General features: G+C 40.2%; 1 protein-coding gene and 1 long non-coding RNA gene across 4 annotated transcripts in view; one reads left to right on the top strand and one right to left on the bottom strand.

The window, feature by feature from the left end:
• Positions 1-23,319, bottom strand: part of CRIM1 (cysteine rich transmembrane BMP regulator 1) — a 700,781-nt gene that overhangs the window by 437,587 nt on the left and 239,875 nt on the right. For both annotated transcript variants that reach the window (XM_075596630.1, XM_075596631.1), the window contains exon 3: positions 2,977-3,219. In XM_075596630.1, the coding sequence (XP_075452745.1) occupies positions 2,977-3,219 (243 nt within the window). The remainder of the gene's footprint in view (positions 1-2,976; positions 3,220-23,319) is intronic.
• On the top strand, positions 3,833-19,888 carry LOC142493115 (uncharacterized). Of its 2 annotated transcripts, none has more exons than XR_012800987.1 (4): positions 3,833-3,886; positions 15,486-15,638; positions 18,234-18,323; positions 19,641-19,888. It is a non-coding gene; the product is annotated as an uncharacterized LOC142493115 (long non-coding RNA). The 2 variants fall into 2 exon arrangements; XR_012800988.1 differs by lacking the exon at positions 3,833-3,886 and adding an exon at positions 6,792-7,038.

Raw genomic sequence — 23,319 nt, 5'->3', positions numbered from 1 at the left:
TTACCACTGTAGTTATCAAGGAGGAGTTAATTGCAAAAATATTTCAACAAGAGGAAGCCACAACCTCTATATTAACTTAGAAGTGGTTAACTGAGGAAGAAGTGCATAGGCGGCTTGGTAGAATTAAAGTAAATAAAGCACCTGGCACCGATGGCATACATCCTAGAGTTCTTAAGGAGCTAAGTTCAATAATAGCCAAACTATTATATTTAATATTCAAGGGCTTCATTTCCACAAGCTCGGTACCACAAGATTGGCTTAAAGCAGACGTGGTGCCTATATTTAAAAGGGAGCTAGATCACAACAGAGGAATTAGAGACCTGTAAGCCTGAGATCGATAGTGGAGGAGCCACTTGAAGAGGAATACCTCATAGATAACAAAATTATTAGTAATAGTCAGAATTTGTTTGATGAAGGACAGGTCATGCCAAACTAACCTTATTAGTTTCTTTGAGGAATTAAGTAGGAATGTAGACCAGGGTAATGCAGTTGATGTGGACTACTTAGATTTTTCAAAAGATTTTGATACGGTGCCACAGAAGAGGTTAGTGTACAAAATAAAGGAAATTGGTCTCAGTAAAAATATTTGCACCTGGATTGAAAACTGGTTGAAGGATAGACAACAGAGAGTTGTAATAATAAATGGAACCTTTCAGATTGGGATAAAGTTGTAAGTGGAGTACCTCGAGGTTCGGTACTGAGACACCTGCTTTTTAATTTGTTTATTAATTATGTTGAGGTTGGCATGGAGAGCAAAGTCTCCATCTTTGCTGATTAAATTGTGTAAGGTAGTAAAATGAGAGCATGATGTAATTTCTCTCTAGAATGACTTGGATAGACTGGAAACTTGGGCAGGTAAATAGCGGGTGAGGTTTAATACAGATAAATGGAAGGTTATGCATTTGGGAAACAAGAATAGACCGGCTATTTTCGGTAGGTCAATCTTTGATGGATAAGCCTTTAGGAGTGCTTGTAGACAGCAGGCTTAGCAATAGTGCCCAATGAAAGGCAAGTAGCTGCCAAGGCCAATAACAGTGTCATTTACAGTGAGCATTATTCAGAACTCACTTAAATTTCATGCTAGATGTGGCTGTTCATTTTAATTGTAACATTGAAAAAACACATTCAATATATAAATGCAAAGTACAGAAGTGTACAAAGCGCATGGGAGAGCTGTGTACCTCCTTTTTTACTTATGATTTAATTAAACTTTTTTTGTTTTGGACTCTACTACCCTGGCTGTGCGCTGCTTTTTCCCTTTTTAGTCTTTAAACAAGTCTTTTATCTGTCCACTTGAGAAATTCCTTGGTCAGTACACTCAACACGTTTTTACTTTGAATCTGTACAAACATTAAAAGTGTGTTGGGCCCAAACCTGTGTAATAAATGCATGGAATAAACTTGACTGAAAGTCATTGAGGCTGAACTGTTCCAGCAATAGGTTTAGCCCTGCTTAATACCATCTTTGGTAAAAGGACCACGTAAGCAACATAAAGATCAAAGATTGCCCAGATTATTGTGCAGTAAAGATATAAACTTTTTCATTTAGCAAAACTCACATCTTTTATGCTTGTGAAATATTCGCTTGAGGAAAAAGTACCAATACAGCTCTTTGTAAGGGAAGAAAGCATCATTATGCCACTGTATAGAATATGAGTATTTATGCATTAGTAATACCACACATTGAATATGGAGTATAGTTTTGGGCACCACTCCATAAAAATGAATTATGGAATTAGAAAAGGTACAGAGAAGAGCCACCAAATTAATAAAGGGAATGGCAAATCTGACTTATGTTGAAAGGCTAGCTAAATTAGACTTGTTTACATAGAAAAGACGTAGATAAGAGAGCATATGATATAACTATATACAAATATATTCAGGGCTAATGGAAGGAGCTTTCAAAATAACTATTTTGTCCCAAGGGCAGTACCAATGACAGGGTCATCCCCTAAGGTTGGAGGAAAGGAGATTTAACCAGCAACAAAAGAAAAGGTAATTTATACTAAGGGTAGTTAAAATGTGGAATTCATTACCCATGGAGACTGTGATGGCAGATACAATAGATATCTTCAAAAAAAAGGTTGGACATCTATTTAGATAGGAAAGTTATACAAGGATATACCAAATAAGTAAACATGGGAAAGATCATGTTGATCTAGGGAGTAATCCATTATTGGAGTAAGTCTAAACATAGGTTGAACTTGATGGACACATATGTCTTTTTTCAACCTTATGTACTATATAACTATCTAATTCCAGCAGAGACTCTGCTAATCATTCATCAGAGCTCGGACTACCAAATCTGAGTATCATGTGAGCAAGAGTCGCCCAAAAACATCCTTGATCTCTTAAAAAACGCAGGTTTCCCCCCATACACTGCAATCTGCTGCAGGCCTCTCAGGCAGTAAATGGGTTAAAGTGTATTAGATGTCCTAGTGTTTTCATTAACTTAGAACTTATACCTTTATTTCAGTCAGTAGATTCTGACCCCTGAGATGTCCCTTAACGTAATCTACATAGTTTAGCCTACATGTTTATCAACTGAAATACACAGTGCAGCTTTTCTGTCCTATGGCTCATCCAAAACTAAACTCAGATAAGTGTAATAGCACATCAGACACTTTATAATCCGGTGATTCATCTTCTTTATGTGTCATGTTTTCATCTTTACATCTATTTTACAAGCTACACTCCAAGAACATTACAAGGTCAATGACTTCAATAAAAGGTCAAATAACTGCTTGGAATTTTTGAAAAGTCTTCAGATATATAATGTCTCTACCTATCCAAATATGAATATTACAAATAAACAATAATGCATGTTGTGATTTATTGCTATTGTCTTTTCACCCCATTGGACTACACTGCGGGATATGTTGGTGTGTTATAATACAATGTAAAGTGCTTGATGCATTGCAGGTGGCTGCATAGAAACAGTGGTATCAGACAGCAGGTAATCACTGCCCATTTGTACCTGGTTTGCATTCGTACAGGTCACAACATTCCCCAGGCTTGCCCGAAGCCTTGGACACCAGGATGTTTAAGTAGCCAGGCTGGCAGACCTTCCTCAGGCAGCCTGATGGATTGCACACGCAGCGGCTGGGCAGAGGGCAACACTCGCCGGGAGGGGCGTAGCCTTCTATGAGAATGGAGTCTTCTGGGCAGCGTGGAGAGAACTGCACCTCACACCGAGCTATCGAGCAGTCTGGCTTCTCCTCTGAAAGAAAGAGTTAAGGAAAATTAAAGCAGGTGAAAGGATGTCACAGGCTGCAGACTCACAAAATGTCAGCTATTTGTAGGATGAGCATCCTTACTTCATACCGAACTACTAAGTCCAGGACAATGGTGGGTGGTCCAGACTGGGCTTTATCTAGATCTTGCTCAATTATACCAACTCAAAAACATCCATAAAAGTGCAGTGTCCAACACTATTAAACATACAGTATTCAAATTCGAAGTGTTTCCATCAGTTTAGAATGCAACAGTTCCCAAGCACATGAACACTGTGGAAGTCCCTTTTTCACATAAGTCGTTTTACCTATGAATGGCTTAATAATTAAATTATTAATTTGATTATTGTGTATATATATATATATACAGCTAAACCCCGTTATAACGCGGTCCTCGGGGTCCACCCCGAGACCACCGCGTTAGTAACGGGGTCGCGCTAATTAAAAAAAAAAAAAATGGCCGCCGCGCACCTGATCGGGAGGGAGTGAGGAGGGAAGGAAGGAAGAGGTGGCCGGAAGCCCTACAAATGGCGACGATTCATCTCTCCTCCCTCCCTCTCCCTCCCAGCCCCTCCCCTCTCCCTCCCTCCCAGCCCCTCCCCTCTCCCTCCCAGCCCCGTGGTTTTTTTTCTTCAATGGCAGCCTGCCGGGGAGGTCAGAGCATGTGTGTGTGTATCTCTGTCTCTCTATGTGTGTGTATCTCTATCTCTCTATGTGTGTATATCTCTGTCTCTCTATGTGTGTGTATATCTCTGTCTCTCTCTGTGTGTATATCTCTGTCTCTCTATATGTGTGTATATCTCTGTCTCTCTCTGTGTGTGTGTATATCTCTGTCTCTCTGTGTGTGTATATCTCTGTCTCTCTCTATGTGTGTGTGTGTGTGTATCTCTGTCTCTCTGTGTGTGTATATCTCTGTCTCTCTATGTGTGTGTATATCTCTATCTCTTGACTAGGTCAAGTGATGAGCAGTTTAACATTAAACCTTTGTCTGCTTTTTGTGCTGTTCAATAAAAAATAAACAGAAATGTTTTCTTCTATTTCAAGGCAGTTTTACTCCATAAGGTGAACTGACAATGCAGTTTCCTTTGTAGTGAATTTATGAGAGTAGAATGGTTTACATGTGATCTTTAGTGCCTTCTTTGTGCATTTCTGTTGTAAATAGGTTTGTCTGTGTTACTTGGTGGTCTATGCATTTTGAAATCCCACATGCAACAAGGCATTGCAAGAGTTAATCAAGTGTCGCTTACTGCTCCAACCCTTCAGCCTGTTTTGTTTACCACTCAACCACTGTTCCTGCATTTTTGTTTAAAGCCTAGAGAGGAGTTAAGGACCCTTTGTAGTCTGTAGAAGAATGCAGGGGAAAAAACTGAGGATGCGATCAATTCCTGTGTAGACAGGCAGTGTAGCTAGCGCAGGCTTCAGGGAGTTAATAGCTTGACATACAGTGTAGATATTTTTCAGAGCAGCTAGCTGAGCTCACGGCTGCAGCCATTTTTTTCCCCCTCCTTTTGCAATGAATTTTCTAGTCCTGCAGATTACGAGCGTCAGTTTATGCAACTGCAGGTAGAAAGCCACGCAGTGGACTGCCGTGAGCTGCTGTTTTTATCTGCTTTCCGAGATTTCATTTAGTAAACCTATTCATGTTCGAGTTGACTGTTTTGCCCAGCTGTTATAATGTTTTTCAGACAGCTGCCATTATTTATTAGAAGGGGGGGAAGAGTTTGACCGACTGGGCCCCTCCGATAGGAGGAGTTGGATATCTGTCAGTTTGTTCATGTATAACCGTTCTTAGCTGTATGACACAAAAGGACAAGATCTGTCTTTGCACTTGTGTTGCTCCGTGATATAGGAATTTAGGCTAATGTCACATCAATGCTGTGCACGTAGACCTTTTCTAAAGTCTTTGGCAAAATGCAAACAAAATGCCAGTATAAGGCTGTGCAAGCAAAATGTGTATAGTGGGAGAGTGGTGTGTGGCACCAGTTTGTATGCATAATTCAATTTCATAGTAAGCGTGTCATTTGTAATCTATTTGTGCTATAGAAACACACCATTGTAATTATTTGTAAACACTTTTTTTTACATGCAATACTTTCAGTTTTGGATTGTTTCTTTATTTTAAAAAAAAACATACATGTCGTTCAGCTGTATTTCATCAAGAGAACTGCTATTGCATGACTTGTATTGTGAGAGCTGTGAGTGTGTGTGCAGTGAGTGTGTGTGCTGGGAGTGTGTGGTGTGTGCTGGGAGTGTGTGGTGTGTGCAGTGTGAGTGTGTGCAGTGTAGAGTGTGTGCTGGGAGTGTGTGCAGTGTGCAAAAAAAAATTAAAAAATGTTTTTTAAATTAAAATTTTTTTTTTTTTTTTTTTTTTTTTTTAAAAACGGGAGCCACAGGAAAACCGCGTTATAACCGAATCGCGGTATAGCGAGGCACGTTATAACGGGGTTTAGCTGTATATATAATCCAATGCACAGCCGGCACACCATTTGCAAGAAAATAAGTTTTGGTGCTTATCCCATAAAGCAATAACAGACCATACGATACCGGTTGCAACACGACATCAAGGGACAGCACGTAGGTAAGTAAATCATACATTTTCTATATTTGATAGAAGACACAAAAAACGACGTTTCGGTCCCCCAGTGGGACCTTCCTCAAGGTGGTGCATATATATACAATTAATACACAGGTAACCGACGTTCTGGTCCCGAAACAGGACCTTTCCCAAGCACCACCTTGGGAAAGGTCCCATTTGGGGACCAAAACGTCTGTTACCTGTGTCTTAATTGTTCACAATACAAACCTGTTTACCTGACTTACCTGAGTGCTGTCCTCTGATTTCGTGTGAAAACGGTATTGTATGTTTGTTTATTACTTATGGGACAAGCACCTACTTGTAAGGACTTACCAGTGGAGTGCCATCTGCAACATCTGTTGTATATATACAGACATATTTTTCGCTTTGGCAAACATATATTTATTAGATTTGTTGTTTTCTTTCAGTAGTCTGTATTTCATCATTCCCTATAATTAGCTGATGCTTCCAGGATTAAACTGATTGCTGCAGACAATGAGGCTTTACTGAGTCTTAATACACTAGCACAAAAAGTGCAACTACAGGTTCATTAGGTGCAGGACCCCAACAACAGGTACAGTACGTGCTAAATAGAAATAGTTAGATTAGGGATGGGCAACTCCAGTCATCAAGGGCCACCAACAGGTCAGGTGTTCAGGATATCCCTGCTTCAGCACAGGTGGCTCAATCAGTGGATCTGTCGAAAACTGAGCCACTGATTGAGCCACCTGTGCTGAAGCATGGATATCCTCAAGACCTGACCTTGTGGTGGCCCTTGAGGACCAGAGTTGTCAACCCCTGAGTTAGAAGGTACTATAAGAGTTCAAACTACTTGATTGATGATTGATGATGATGGTGATTGATTATTATTATTTTTTTTTTTTAAATACATCAATTATAAGTATAATAAATAACTTTTGAAAGTCTGGACATGTTCTATTGTCCCCACTTACAATGGGGACTCTTATTGTCTTTTGTAGTTCACCTCAGTGATAAGGTCATCAGATTTATTGACCCAACGCACAACAAATAACGCGCTAGAAAGGCAGCAGTCAGAACATTCAGGAGATAATGACGAAATTACGACAGTAAAACCCCCCCTCCATTTCATGTTGTAATATTTGCAAGCATTGCCGAGAAAACAAAGAAAACTTTTTAAATACACCAATCATCTATTTGTAACCTATTAAACAAAACCCTGGTTCGTTTCCGTGCCTGTCCTTCGTAGGAGGTAAGTGACCTAAGGACATGTTTAATAGTTCAATAATGAATACCTTTTTTGGGGGGGTACATAAACATTTTTTTTTTGGTAACTTATTTTTTATTTAGAATTTTTGAAAAACATTAGGGAAGGGATACAGAAATAAACAAAGGGAGGGGGTGGTTGCCACCAAATTAGCACCGGTATCATAGAAGATACAAAAATCCAATAATACAAAAATATCAAAAATACAATGACACCACAGTCCCAACTCCAGATATCATATCAAATTACCAACTCTGAAAAAAAAAAACATACAGCCCTCAATCCACAATGACTAAACAGATCATCTAATGCCCCTAGAATTCCAGGGCTTCCAGACCTTTTGGAATTTTCTTGAATTATAGCTAACATACGCTGTTAGTCTTTCCATAGATTGCACCTCATTTATTCTCAAACTAATCTCTCTCCTGGAGGAGGGTAAAGGCTTTATCCAGGCCCCGCTGATCGCACGTCTATTTTCGTACAAATTATTCAGCGGTTTACCCAGGACCATAATAATTGAGTCTAGGAGGATCCTTATTCCAAAAATCTCTTGCACTAAAATCTGCACTACTCCCCAGAACCTCTGTATTTTGGAGCAGAGCCACCAGATATGGGCCATATCTCCAACACCTCCACAACCCCTCCAACAGAAAATCGTGGTCTCTGGGTAAATCTGCCTTAACCTCTGGGGTGTCAAATACTACCTGAAAATAACTTTATAAATATTTTCTTTGGATATTGTGCATCGTGATGTGTTCGTTGCATTGGTCCAGATAGTTTGCCAGTCTTACCAAGAAATCTCCACTTGAAAATCCTGGGCCCATTGAACCATATACCGATGTGTGCAGGGAGCTTTAAATTCACGAGAGCTAAGAAATTGGTAAATAGTTGAGATAAGTCCCCACTGATGATTTCTATTCCTGCATAGTTCTTAGAATACAGTGCACTCTGGGACTGCTGCCTAAGATTGTGAGAAACTTGCAAATATCTGAATATCTCAGTACCCGTCAGAGTATCTCTTACAAAAGGCATTAAATACTTTCCTCTCTGAAGCATATCTCCCACATCTCTAATATCATTAACCTTCCATAAATCAAAGGTACCTGGGACCAACCCAGACCAAAGTCTGGGTTGTCAAAAATAGGGTTACATCTCAAAGGAGCTGAGGCTAATTGATCATTGGTTTTGGCCTTATACCAAATCTTAATAGAAAATGTTATTACTGCCGAGTCAAAAAGGACTGGTTTGAGACCCTTTGTTGGCTTGTTATTCCATAAAAGAGCCGGGAGTGCCCCATAGTTAATAAATTTATTTTCTAATATATACATATTTTTAATTCTTTCGAAAACCATTTTTTTTTTAACTTAATATTTCCGTGGCAAACAAATTCTTTGAGGAGTTTAAACATTTTTTTAGCTGATATGTTTTGGCAAGAAAAACTCAAAGCTACAGGCAAGCTGTTCTTTTTTCCTTGCGTTCAAAGTTATTACAGAATGTTGCCATCATTAGTCTGGCAGATAAACAAAGGTATCTAATAGTGAATTCAGTGTTCTCAGGAAAAAGCGAAACATATTCATTTTTCACGGTGAAAAACTAAATACAACCATTTATTTAAAGTACTGTAGCACAGCCCCTGAAAAGCTATATGAGTTTAACTCGTATAATGTTAGTATCTTTCTCCCTGAGCACGTTGTGAACTTAAAAAAATATATATTTGTGTTAATAACATGTTTTTCTTAAACTATGGTAGCTGAGGTTACCCTGGTAACGTTGAGACTGCACTGGGCTTTGAGGAGAGCTCCATTTTAACCTTCCGGTTACTTAATATTACAAACAAATATCTCCTGAACAGAGCAGCAGATTTTATTAAAGGCAGGAAGAGATCTCTTTAAAAAATAAAATGGCAGACAGTGCAGCTGCTGCTTTAAGGGTGATTGAATCCTTATAAATCAATTTCAGTGATAGTTTTAAAAGCATATTTTAACCTGTTACGTGTAACTGCCCTATTGAACTGTAGTAGCTGCCTCCCAGTTAAATGAAGATTTAGGTACACAGCCGTGACACTAAACAACCCCTTTTCTTACACTAGAGCTTAGAACTAAAATGCTTGTTTTTGACACGTAGCTTGACCATGGCAAGCCCTGATCCTGCAATTAAGCTGACGAGTGCAAACAGTGATACCTGAAGTCATTAATATTAATAATGATGTTCATAGCAATATATATGCTAATAGAAACTACCTCCCAGGTTTACAGGTTCAATGTGTGTATTATGCGTTGCCCTTGAGGGAAAACTGGCTTAACTCAGCAGTATCAGCACAAAAAATGTGAAGACCAAAAACACTCAACATGCAGGATTTTCCCAAGAGAACAAAAGACAGTTCCAGCCTCTCAAACATCAAACAGACTTTTAAAGGGACAATCCCTCCTAGGACCAATGTGAACTATTTCCGATGACATGTTTAAGGGATCTCACCTGGGTAATTGATATCTTTTTACCCAAATCTGACACCTAATATTTTGTTTCAAGTGAGACTTGGGAGGAGTTTGATTTCCTCGTTTCTGTTTTTAGCAAGAGTACACCCACGCCAAGTCCACTGGGAAGGTGTCAGAGTTTGCCTTCCAGTGGGCGTCAGGCGGGGTGCTGTGCTCGGTCTTCCCCTACATAGATTCTTTAATATTCACCACCCTGATTTAGTGCACTTTATTTTCTTTTACAGTGCACTTATTACCAGGGTTGCCACCTTCAATAGAAGGCTAACCTGGGGACCTTTTTTCAATTACATTTCATTTTTTAAATGTATTCATTTTATTGAAATACTTACTTTTCTTACTTTCTCACTCGGCAGCATTTCCCGTCATCACCTCCTGTAGGGTCCCGTTAACATGTCCCTGTGATGTCAAATGACAACGGGACGTCATGTGACGTCACAGCAGCATGCAGCAAGTTGCTATGACAACGAGACACCTCACAGTATGGCGCCGTTCCGTAACGTTCCGTTATCATGGCAACATGACACCATTTGACATCACAGAGCCATTGTTGACGGGACCCTACAGTGGGAGATGTCACCGGATCATGCCGCAGGAAAAGGTAAGAGCCAAGGCTCAGCCCGGAGATTTCACAGGTAAACCCGTAGCCCGGAGATACGTGGCCGAAACAAGTAGTCTCCGGGTCAAACCCGGACTTGTGGTAACCCTGCTTATAACTGGTTTTATTTGTATATTTGTTTATCTGGTTATTTATTTTCTCATTTGGTCCCAGGACCAATGAGCTTGCACTCTCTTTGATTGGCTGGCGAATTAAACAGATAAAATAGTCTGTTTTCAGCAAGTGCTTGTATAGCCAGAGTATCCCCTCTTCTCATGTCCCCTTATCTTTATTCATTCTGATAAGGACAGGTGGGGATCACGGTAAAGAAAACACTTGATTGACAAATACTTTCCCATTTAGAGGACCCTAAGAAATTTAGCTGGCCCAGTATGTGGGAATGCACCTTTAACTTGCAGATATAAGAATTCCCAGAGTGGACACAGAAATGAACATACAATCTGTTTTGCTTCAGCTTGCTGCACAGGTATTACAGCCAAGCCTGGGTTAAAGAAATACAGAGCCAGCAAGCCATTAAATGACAACATTGTCTGCCATTTGGACAAACTTAATAGTTTGAATATTGGGGTTAGCAATATCCAATGCAAAACAATATAGTAACAGTATAAGGGAATGTATAATAACCCCCAATTAGTTGATTTGCTTGTCTCATGTAACCTTGTAGTCTGGATTATTATTGTTGATTTGTTAAGCGCCAACATATTCCGCAGCGCAGTACAATGGGGTACAGAGTAATGTATATTACAAAAAAAGTTACATACAAGTGAAGACGAATATGCACAAACAGATACAGAAGGTAATGAGGCCCTGCTCACGAGAGCTTACACTCTAGAGGGAATAAAGGGCAATTTGAAACAAGGTTAGGTTGCTGCTCATTGCAGGATATGGTGTGGTTAAGGTTAGATTATGGCCCAGTCTGACAGCTGATTCCATTAAGGTTGGGGGAGGGGGATGTTATACAGGGTGGAGATTGGCCCAGCCGCACAGCTGGTTCGAATGGGGTGGATGTTAGGGAGCCAGATAAACTTCCTTGAAAAGGTGAGTTTTTAGAGAGTTCTTAAATATCTGAAAGCTGGGGGAGAGTCGGATGATACTGTACATGAAGGGGAATTCCGGAGACTGGGGGCAGCATGGGAAAAGTCTTGCAGACGGGAGTGAGAAGGGGTAATAAAGTAGGAGGAAAGGTGGATATCGTGGGAAGAATGTAGGAGCATTTAGGTATGTATTTGGGGATGAGGGCTGAGATGTAAGGGGGGCAACGTCGTTGAGAGCTTTGTAAGTCATTAGTATGGTTTTAAATGTAATTCTTGCACTCGTATCTGGTATTATTTCTGTTTTTGTATCTCTATTTCTATAGCCGCTTCCATGCTGAAATGCTTAAAATGTGTATATTTAATTTTTTTTTTTACCTTAATGCTGAACATTTATAAAACAGTTTTATAAAGTAGGTTGTCGATAGTAGACAGACACAACATTCTTATGTCTTTTCCTGGATAAAAATCATTCATATTGAATGTATTTACTTTCCACTACGTATTTGTTGTTTGTTGTAGATACAGTATCTGCAGAGAAAGGCTTCATAAAGGACATCCAAGGGACATTGGTCCTGAAGGAGGAATTCTCTCCTCTCCTGAGCCTTGTTCACACCATTGATTCTTGCTAATCTAATTAAGGAAGATTAAGAGCTCCTTGGTCCTCCACATCTTTGAACTTCTTCCAAGCAGGACACCGCACAACAAATAAGGGGATACAGGCTGAGTACACAGAGTAATAAAAAAAAGTCTTGGCTAAAGTTAAGTCTTTTGTTTATTGCTGCCACTTTTTGGTTATGGCTGATCTTACCTAAAACCTTTTTTTTCCCCTTAAAACGTTTGAAGGAAAAAAAGCTGAAGGACATATTTGTTGGGGCACAAGATTCAGATCAGGAAGGTATAGCTCATTCTGAGTGAATATCTGTTCGATCTTCATTTCTCTGTAAATTCCCATATTTCCCAATAATGAAAGTAGAGCCAAAAGCTGTAAGCAAATGACCCCCGTAGTTGGCTCGGATGCTGTCCCAGAATCCACTTCTTCTGTTAACTCCTATGTTTTATGGGCATTTCCTTATACCATCAGCTGAATTGGTTATGTTTCGATGTTTTTGAGAGAAAGAAACCATCCTGGAGACAGGATTGCATATGTCTTAGAGCAGTTTCAGATAGCAATTTAAACACATGACAAAGGACACATCTATTTAGTATTATTGGATGAACAAGCAAAGCAAACATCAACTAGACTTTGTGAACACTTTATGTGTGTGGTTTTTTTTTGTATGTGTTTTTGTTCGTGTGTTGTCTCTCCTCAAGTCAAACGCCATGACCAAATCTGATGACATTTTGAGGCTATCTTTCTGCCATCCTAACTAAGATCTGCCACTAGTTTCAACGAAATTGGTGAAGCCCCCATCTTGGATTTCATTTTTTTGTGATAAAAAAATAAACGGTACATCTCATTGGATTCTTGATACAAAGCATTAAATGCATTATTTTTCAACTTGCACTACATTTACAGACAACTTGCTTTAACCATTTCAGAGAAATTAAATATTTAAAAAGATAAATAAATTGGTAACCACAGTAACAAACATCACTGTACAACAACAACCCGTAGATTTACTTTGACATCTAGTTGGTAATGATAATTATTTACTGCGCAATAGGTTTTTGATTGGTTTTCCATGGTATTCACAATGTCAGTATAACTGTTCATGCATCCCGGCCTTCTTGAGTATTAGTTTTGTGTGTTGTTTTTTCTTTTTCAACTTTTGGACAGTTTGTTACTAATGAGATTGTCATTGTTAGATGGAAGTGTTTGGCGGTTTGTAATACTGTCATGGTTCGAAGGTGAATCCACAGGGACAGTTTGTAATACCGTATCAATAGGGATGCTCGTTAATAGCTGGAACCAGGAGTCCGGTGCGATGTGATCAGAGAGTTAGGAAGGAGCAGGCAGATGTGGTAGTCAGACGATCCCTGGTCAGGGTAGGCGGTAAACTGGAGATTAAGCCAAAGATCAGAGCAAGCCACAAGCAGCAGAGTAATAGGACAAGCCAAAATCGATACCGGGTTTACGCAAGAGCCAGAAGCAAGTCGGGGAGCTACCAAGCAGCAGTGAAACAGAGAACCTGCCCCTAGGGTAGCAAGCTTGTTGTGAAGCACTGGAGGACAGGACAGGTGCCTTTTTATAGGCCGTGTGAAGTCAGGTGGTGTAGTCAGTATAGCGGTCTACTGAGTGCCTGTTTATAATGACACAGTCCCTGGATGCGGGTCCTTACCCTATTATATTAAATATATTTCTTTTCAAGTTGCAATAATGTGAGAGTTGAAGTGGTATTCGGTATTTACATTTTTGTTTGACTTCAAGACAGTGCTTGGTCACTGTGACAAACAATAGCCACCTTTAAAGACAACTCTGTTGTCGGTGTTTCAACTGTCAGTGGAAACTACAGTAGGCTTATTTATAGGCTTGTATAATACCACACAATAGTGGGAGAATTTAATTGCCCAGATATTACCGTTTTTAACTGAAGTTTGAGAATACTAGTGCAATTTGATGTCAAAATCCACTAAATCCATGTTTTAAATGTAGTTTTGTCCGTGTTTCATTCCGTGTTATGACGCTTTGTCCTATTAGGTTGACTTGCTCATTCCACAACACTGTATAAAATAGAGCGTTTCCATAGTTGCTTAAAATGTAGCTTGACTCACAGTCTGTCCTTGTGATGCTGCTGCCATATCAAACTGCTTGTTGTTTGGAGCCTGTGCATAAGGCTGAGCCCATAGACATTTCTCCCGTGCGGAGGCACGCGGAAGCTGAGGGAAAGCGGGTTCTTTCCCTGGCCTTACTACTCGCGCCGTCCGGGGCCGTGTCTATGGGCAGGCCAGTGACGTCACGGAGCTGGTTCGATCTCATTGGGCGAACAACTCACGTAACCAGCCCTCCGCTCCCCTCAGCACTGAAACGAAAAAGTTTTTGACTGCTACGCCTCCGCACACCTGCGAAAGCGTGCGCAAGCCCCTGCTAAAGACGCTCTCATTGCGGCTGCAGGGGCTCACTGGCAAGCGTGAGTGTGGCTCAGCGGCTAAGCGCTGACCATGCCCGCGACCTTATAAGCTTCCCCCCCTCTCTTACTCTCACTGTTTGCTTTATCCATTAGACCAATTCTCTCCAAAATACAAACCTTAGCTTGACAACAACAGAATAAGCCATCCATTCCAAACACTGATTCAAACATACAGATAATACTGATGTTATGTTAGGTGAACAGAGAAGACTTGGGCAAAACTAAAAGACAGACTTCACTGTACCTTCTCACTAATGCTTTTTGAAATGAGCAGCAAATGAGTTGGAAACGGGAGAACATCATAGATCAGGGACATAATCAAATATGAACTCCAAACTGTTCATACTTGTGAATTCAGGAGTGTGCTGTCAAGCAATGTATCAGAAATCTCAATGAGTTGCAGACACATTCTAACGCATTAACTGTACGCCAAGCTGCATTTGCTTTTAAAGCTTGAATAGAACATTCAAAAAGGAGCAAATTACAGCATACAGTACAACTATATTTACAAAGTAGGCCTGCCTTTGCCACACCAGCATAGTCTTTGACTGAGCCACTGATTGAGCCACCTATGCTGAAGCTGAGATAGCCTTAAAACCTGAACTATTGGGGGGTCTTGAGGACTGGAGTTGAGCACGCCCTGCCACATAGGACTCCGGTAGACAGACGAGTAATTCAAGGTGATTTCTCTATTCAATCACACTTGGTACAAGAAAGATTATTGTTGTTGCCTCTTACCAACTAAGGAAAGCAATGTAGAGATCCCTCAATATATTTATTATCTTACACCAACATTTCTCCAAAATAAAAAAAAACAATTGAACGCCCTATAAAGCATATGGTGACAAATGGGAAAATGAAAAGTAACAGAAATATTGTATTGAGTGCATAAATGGCATTACGCCACTGACGATCATTAGCTGTGCTACATTAGGATTACGCTAAAACACAACATTGTCAGTCAGTACTCAAGTTTTGTTACTGCACTGGCACACTCCGGCCTAAAATCACATGATCCTTAAATAAACAGTTTGCAAAGGGAAAGCTAACCCGATACAGGGCATCATTTAAGTGTTTAGAAAAGCAAACAGTTCTTTGGTTTCTCAGTGCTATCCCAATGTTTGCTGTTCACATCCTATCTGCGACGCCAACGCTGGCCGTGGGTGATCTTTATTGCTGTATCAGGGAAGTAACTTAATCAGTGCGTCTAATCTTTCAGGAGCTGTGACAGAAGATATGAATAGCCCTGCTGGGCGGGCAACGGATCAAACTCAGGAAGTCTTTGAATGTCATCATTCAGAATTATATCCAGAAGCTGACGACGAAAGAAAAGAAAGGGGTTCAATATTACATAATGGTTTTCTTTATGTTGGTAGTTATCACTTCAACGTTTCTGCCCATCCATTCTGCCACGGTGCATAGCCAGCAACCAGCAACTGATGAGACCCAAAAGGTCGAAACAGCTGTCTGTGAGTTGGTTTACTGGCTATGCACTTGTTTACCCCAGGCTGTGCTGAAAAGCTGTGTAAGGGTCCATGTTAAAATGGATTTGAAGCAAAAGGTGACACTGTGTGCTCATTTGCATGTCATTTCCCAGAATCCCTAGCTGCAGTGGAAGAATTGAATACAAGGAGATAATGGGGAAAAGCAGGGTTGCAGACCTGTTCAAGACATGTGAATGTACTCACAAGTGGTGTTTTTATTTGCTGTATGCTATACGGTGTAGGGTTTTTGTCACTTATTTTTACCCACCATAACTTATTTAATGTGTGGTTGTAACTAGGGTTACCATAAGCTCTTTCTTAAAAAAAACATACGCCAACCACACCGTGCTCATCACTCTCGAAAAAGTGCAGTCGGCTTATGTTCGCGTATGAATGAAAGTTGACTCGAGCATGCAAGTTCGGCATTCCTGGACATTTTTAGTAATTTAAAAATTCCTCCTCTGATCAGATTCAAATTCTAAAACCATCCTCACACTGATGAGACCCAAAAGGTCGAAACAGCTGTATGAGTAGGTTTACTGGCTATGCACTTTTTTAACCCATAATGTTGACAGGTGTAGGCTTATAGGGATGCATGTTAAAATGGATGAGGAGTAGAGTGACACACTGTGCTCACTTGCATGTCATTACCCAGAATCCCTGGCTGCAGTGAGCATTGTTTGCTAAGCGATAATGGGGAAAGACAGGGTTGCAGACATGTGAATGCACAACAAGTGGTATTTTTGTTTACTGTGCACATCCATGCAATTTCTCTCTCTAACGTCAATGAATATGGTGAGAAGAGTGGTAATAGATCGTGACCAGTGTAGAAACTTCTATTTACTTGAATGTATGATGACATCCAAAGTGTGGGGTGTTTGTAGCTATCGCGATAAATATACAGTACAGGCATACCCCGCATTAACGTACGCAATGGAACCAGAGCATGTATGTAAAGTGAAAATGTACTTAAAGTGAAGCACTACATTTTCCCCACTTATCGATGCATGTACTGTACTGCAATCGTCATATACGTGCATAACTGATGTACATAACGCATTTGTAACAGGCTCTATAGTCTCCCCGCTTGCGCACAGCTTCGGTACAGGTAGGGAGCCGGTATTGCTGTGCCGGACGTGCTGACAGGCGCATGCGTGAGCTGCCATTTGCCTATTGGGCAATATGTCCTTACTCGCGAGTGTACTTAAAGTGAGTGTCCTTAAACCGGAGTATGTGTGTACTTTACTAAGTGGAACTGATTTAACATCATCTTTTAAAAAAAAAAAAAAAAACTGGGAAATGAGCCTAATGAAAAGTCTGTTTGTAAGAGATGTGTGCAGAGGTATGCAAATGGAGACTGTTTTAGGGTGAAATTATATCTTGGCTTTATTGAGCGTGTTCTTTTGTCCAGGCAAAACATTAAAAAACAACAAAATAACAAAGCCCTATCCCTTTGTAACGGCTAACTTACTACCCCAGACCCTCTCTGCAGGACTGGAGGGATATTCCAATTACCTGCCTATCACCCCAAAGTCTCAGGATGTACCTTAAGCAGATGGCCCACTATGTCAATCTCTGGCAGATTCCTGTGTCCTCTGTGTCCAGGAAATATAGGTCTCTGGGTGTCTTAATCTCTTAATCTCAGCACAGCCTTTGTGCTCAAGACAGTGTCTGTGTGCAGGCTTCTTTGCTCTCCTTCTGTCAGCCCAAATGTGAGCTAAGGAAATCTCTCTCCTGTTTCCAACAGGAGGCTTTTCTAACAGACTTAATTGGCCAGGCGGAGTCTGGTTAATCGTCTGCTGCACTTAACTAGATCCCTGCTGAATTTTAGAGATAGTTTCTTCAACAGGGATAAGTCCCTGTTGCACTGTTCTACATTATCAGGGAAAGAAAATGCACTTGATCTTACTGGCAGGTTTTGACAGTGGGAAGATATATGGCTTAATATTCCAGCGCTGGCCAGCTGTTGGGGCAATGGCCAAACTGAACAATGTATGGAGTTTGTGGACACATATAATTCCAGGAGGTGGGTCACCTCACTATCTTCACTTGAAAGGGGCATCAGTGAAGAAGGGAATCAGAAGAATGGCACATCAGAGAGTCTTACCTCTTCAAAAGTTTGTTAGATCATGTCTCATACACAAAAGCCGATCAATGATCAGGCTTGGCTGGCAGCAGCAGTGGAAACACCTGCACTTCTATTAACAAGGGACAAAAGGAAACAGCTCATATGAGGAGTTTATATACTGCAGCAGCAGTGAGAATAAAGGGTCTGATAACCCCAAGTTCCTCTTTCACCTCATGAAATCTATACAACAGAGTTGACTGCAAATTCCTTGGCTTGGCCTTTCTTCTTTTAAGCACGCTTCTTAAGTAACTGAAAGTGTTAAAACAAGATCTAAAACAGCAAATACATTCCTTTCCAGGGTTATAAAATAACAAGGTTAAGCATTTAAATACTTTCATCGTTTGATTTATTGTAGAAAGTGGGCAGTTGAAAATGTGATGTGCCTTCAACCAATGGCAGTGAATGAAAACATGTTGACTGATGTGTTCGAAAAAAATCAAAAAAGGTATTTGAAATCATTTTAGAAAGTTTAAAGAAAATGTCTTTTGCTTTGACTTACGCAAGTGGTTATTCTTAGTCATGTTTGCTGTACCCCAAAGAAAACAACACAATGTGATGCAGTCATATTCCTCCACTTGGATCAACAGAATGTCGCATTTTAATATGCTTTATGGAGAAGAGAAGATGGGAGCCACGGACAATGGATTAGTGGCTTAGCAGTTTTGCCTGGTCTCTATCCTGGTTTGTGTTTAAAGAAGTTTGAATCTGCTGCTTGAAACACAGGGGCAAATTCATACTATATGTGCTTTAGGCAGAAGGGAGGATCAGAACCAATAAGAGCTGCTGCTATCATACGCCCAAAGCTGAGCCCAGCTTCTTTGTGGAGCATTTGTGCGATGGTGTGTTAGATTGTGATGGCAAATACATAGATATCTTCAAAACACGGTTGGACATCTTTTTAGAAGGGAAAGGCATACATGGATATTCCAAATGATTAAACATGGGAAGGATGTTGAACCAGGGACCAATCTGACGATATTTGGAGTCAGGAAGGAATTTATTTTCACTGGGGTTTTTTGTTTGCCTTCCTCTGGATGAATAAACTGTAAATACAAATATAGCATAAGTATCTGTCATCTAAATTTAGCATAGGTTTAACTTGATGGACATTTTTCTTTTTTCAAACTCATTTACTATGTATATAATGCAATTTGGCACATATTTATTCATCAGCACTATTCCACAAGAAACCTTCAGCACCAGAAGACCCATGGTTGATTCAAGTGAATGGACCAAAGGGTGTCTTCCAGTCTCGGAATGTGCCTTGTGGAATAGCAGCACTACTTTTTTTTTACTGAGATCGATCAGAAAACTTACTTTCTACCTGTTTAATGTTTAGTCTGTAACAACTACTAACTATTAACCTAATTACTAAAGCTACCTGCTTTGGTTTCCTTCTGACAGACAGTCCCTGTTTGCATAGGTATAAGCAAAAGCACGAACGAAAAATTGCAGCTTACGTATCACTATAAACACGCACACACGCACACACGCACACACGCACACACGCACACACGCACACACGCACACACGCACACAAGAAATGTAGTAGCTTTAGGTTACATCCACATTGCTCTGTGTCCTACTTACTGCCTTCTCTCCAAATAACTGACTAAGAACAGCAAACAAAACAGTTGTCTGTATGGCAGCAGAGGTCTTAAGAAATGTTATTCTAAATGTACTTAATGACGTTTTATTGCTTTGACCTCTGCCCTTCCTGAAAACCTCCCTCCAAATGTGTCATTTCCTTTTAAATCTGCAGTGACAGAGAGGGAGAGAGCATGATGCACGAGAAACCAAGGGTCATTTCTTCCAGAAATGAATCAAGAAAACACTGTCCTTTTATTCGCCTCATCTATAAAGCACACAGACTGTCTATAACTTTCAACAGGTTGTTTATGGAACATTTTCATTTATGCTTCAAATGCCCCTGCTAAAGGTCCGTTAGAGCTCGGGGTCTATTAAAGCACAAGTTCTATTTAGCAAGGTATATTGGAGATGCAATAAAACAGGTGCACTTACCCATGTAATGCCTTCTCTGTTATTCATACCATCTGTTTCCAGTTCTGACGTTTAAATTCAAGCCCACAAGCAAGCACCATGGCAAATATCAGGAATCATTACCCTTAGAAAGCGTTTTCTATAGATGCACATATTGCGGAGCAGAAATACAACAATTCATTAATGTGCCCTGAAAATATTATATTCCATTAGGGTTTCCTTCAGAACAGATGAATAATAGTCTGTTTCACAATATAGCACATGATTAGGATGGGAAGCAAAACTACATTAAAATTGTTAAGAAGTATTTTATAATTAACCAGTGTGTGGAGGACCTAAAGTTAATAAAACACAGCTCCACGCGGCCTATTAATGTGCATTCACATACGATACACAATGCTTATAAGGATAGTGACATCTATTAAAAGGGATCTGTATAATCTGGCTGGGGGAAAAAAATCACTTTGGAATTTTAATCTGAAATTACCATTCTTCTCAGTTGGTAATATTCATGGGATTTCAAGACCTTTATTAAGACGGAGAAATTTCACACTGGTCTGAAACATTTGCCAGAACAAGAAAGAACAGTGGCTAAGGCTGCGCTTATAGTGCCGGCGACAGCAACGTCGCGTCAAAACAAATGCATTGCCGCCGTCGCATGCGCTTATAGTAAACGCAACGCGACGGCTTGGTCGCGATCGCTGGAAGTCATCTCAATTTGATTTTTCCAGCAACCGCAGCCTGACATCACCGTCGCCGGCACTATAAGTGTATAACAGCACGTGGCTTTTAAAGTAAAATAATATGTGATTATATTTATGCAATTAGGTTACATACTTTATATTATTAAATAGCACATTAAGAGCAACAATGATTCTTTCCTTGATAATCACCACTGTAAGTTTGAGCATTACAGATAATTACCTCCATTATTGTGCCAATAGGATAAAATACCAACTACATACTGTATATATATTTGTTTAAATACATTGCCCATCACTTGATTAATGTCCTGATCCAAAGAAATGTAAATCTCTAGACCCGGAAACATACTGCAGCTAACAATGTAGAAGTGCTATGATTTTTTATTTTTTTTGCACATTTTCCAAAAAACCACAGGGTCTGAGAGCACGTACATTTTATTTTAACTTTGAATCCCATCTGAATTATGGAAGGTAGACAAATGATCTATGCTCGTAAAAACTCCCAGCCTTTTGCTGGTTGACTTAAAAAGAAAATGGCATCCTTGAGAAATATATTGAATTATTAAAATATTGATTTATAGCGCTGACAATGGCAGCACTCACCAAGGTTTAGAGGAGCCCACAGTGTTGTCACTGTAACAAGGACCCCGATCTAATCCAATTACATATAGCTACTGTGGGTTTCATCATCCAAAAGAAGAAAAAAGTCTCCCCTTTTCCACCTCTCGTTTATCATTTTTATAAAAGCCGCCAGCTTAGCGTGATTTATGAAAGAAGTAAATAATAAATATAAACACCTTCAAGGGTAGAATAATTACAGGTGTGGAAAGAACAACAGACGGCCTCTCTGGGATTTGCAGGTGGGGGAAAGCAAAATAGAAGCTGGGAAAGTGTAATTAACTGTGGCAGGCTGCATTCCAGAGCAGTGATTACTATTAGTTTGGGAAATGTCTTGCTGCTTTATATTTATTATGCAGAAATCCAAGCAGGCACCATTTACATTAGTGCATATTGCTGGTACCTCCCTGGCCTTTCTCAAACTAGTCATGCTATTCATGCTGTCAAGGGCCAAAGATACAAATAAATGAGGGGATTTAGACCAAAAATATGACTGTCAGTAATAGTATATGTAATATACATTATGTATATATATATATATATATATATATATATATATATATATATATATATATATATATATATATACATAATGTATATTACATATACTATTATATATATATATATATATATATATATATATATATATATATATATAATCAAAAAATAAATAGATGATACCGTTCTGTGGCTAACGAAATGCGATGCCGGAAGAAGAGATCAGTGTATCTCGAAAGCTCGCACAAATAAAAGCATTTCGTTAGCCACAGAACGGTATCATCTATTTATTTTTTGATTATTGAAGCTCGGCTAACACGGTACTGATACCTCTACATGTATATATATATATATATATATATAAAATATATATATATATATATATATATATATAAGTAGCCCAGTGCCCCATGCTTATGTTTCATGGCCCTAACATTATAAGTACTGGTAAGGGGCAGGTAGTGTTAGGGTTAAATTCCTCTCACATGGGCTAGCATGTGAGTCTCCCCACTTGGATGTTATTTTGTTACGGTTTCCAGATGCTAGTCCAAGAGCCAAGGGGGGGTGGGCTCACTTCAGTAGGGCTGCCCAGATACCAGAGCTTAGGAGTGGGACCCTGCCCTGGTATAAAAGATGGCTTCCTTCCAAATTTAGTAGGAGTGTTCCAGTGTAGCCTGCTCCTTAGGGAGTAGGCATGGTTCTACCTCACCCAATCAGGGGGTGAGGGGAAAAATAGTAGCCATGGGGCCTCAAGCTCAAGGGAGGCCTAGTCAAGGGGAATGGTGCTGAGAACAGAGCTCTGATCATTGAAGCAAGCTGCAATCTGCGAGGGGTATGTCCTGTGAAGATGTGTGACTGCACCTCTCTTGCATGAGAAGGCTGATGTTCTGTATGAGCTGGTCTGCCAATAACATATGTTATACTGTTCCTGGCTTGGGAATACAGTTAGTCTAATGTTATTCCTGGTGGGAAGAATCCCTGCTTCTGTCAGAGCCCTGCAGGATGGAAGGCGCTGAACCATCCTGATAACCTGTCCTGTTGTCCTACTCCCCACACCATCACGGAGACTCAGTACTTCTGAGAGCCAGCAGGTGAGCACCACTGCACCGTAGTAATCTACAGAACATCATAGTAACCTATAGACTAACACTAAATTTAGTCAGTCAGAGAGTACTCTAGCTATGGAGTAAGTACTCTGAGCTGCTGTCTCGCCCTGCGGGGTGGGACTATATGATCAGTCCCATAAGGGGACTGTGACATTCCCAAGGAGGAGAGACAAGGCCTCAATTATATCATCTGCTACAAGGACCATCCAGAGTCTGGGACCTGAGAGAGAAGGCAGTATTCACTGTAGTAACATGCTGTATGCAGTGGATTCTAAATACTGAGTCTGCAATCAATCCAGGGGGAGTATGGACTGGTTCTACCGTAGGGGCTGCCTTCAGCAATCCTGAAGCCTGCAGTGGATGGAGGCGCTAGCACCCAGAGACCGAACCAATCATCTACCTCAAAAGCCTATCCTGTTTCCCCAATACCAACGGCGGAACCTCAGCTGTCCTGCAAGCCAACAGGTGTCATGCACCATTACACACAGGGTAGCAGGCAGATCTCCCACAGGGT

The sequence above is a fragment of the Ascaphus truei genome, chromosome 4 (genome assembly GCF_040206685.1).
Source record: "Ascaphus truei isolate aAscTru1 chromosome 4, aAscTru1.hap1, whole genome shotgun sequence".
NCBI lineage: Eukaryota > Metazoa > Chordata > Amphibia > Anura > Ascaphidae > Ascaphus > Ascaphus truei.
Note: the sequence above shows the minus strand (reverse complement) of the source record. Positions and strands in the feature narration are given on the sequence as shown.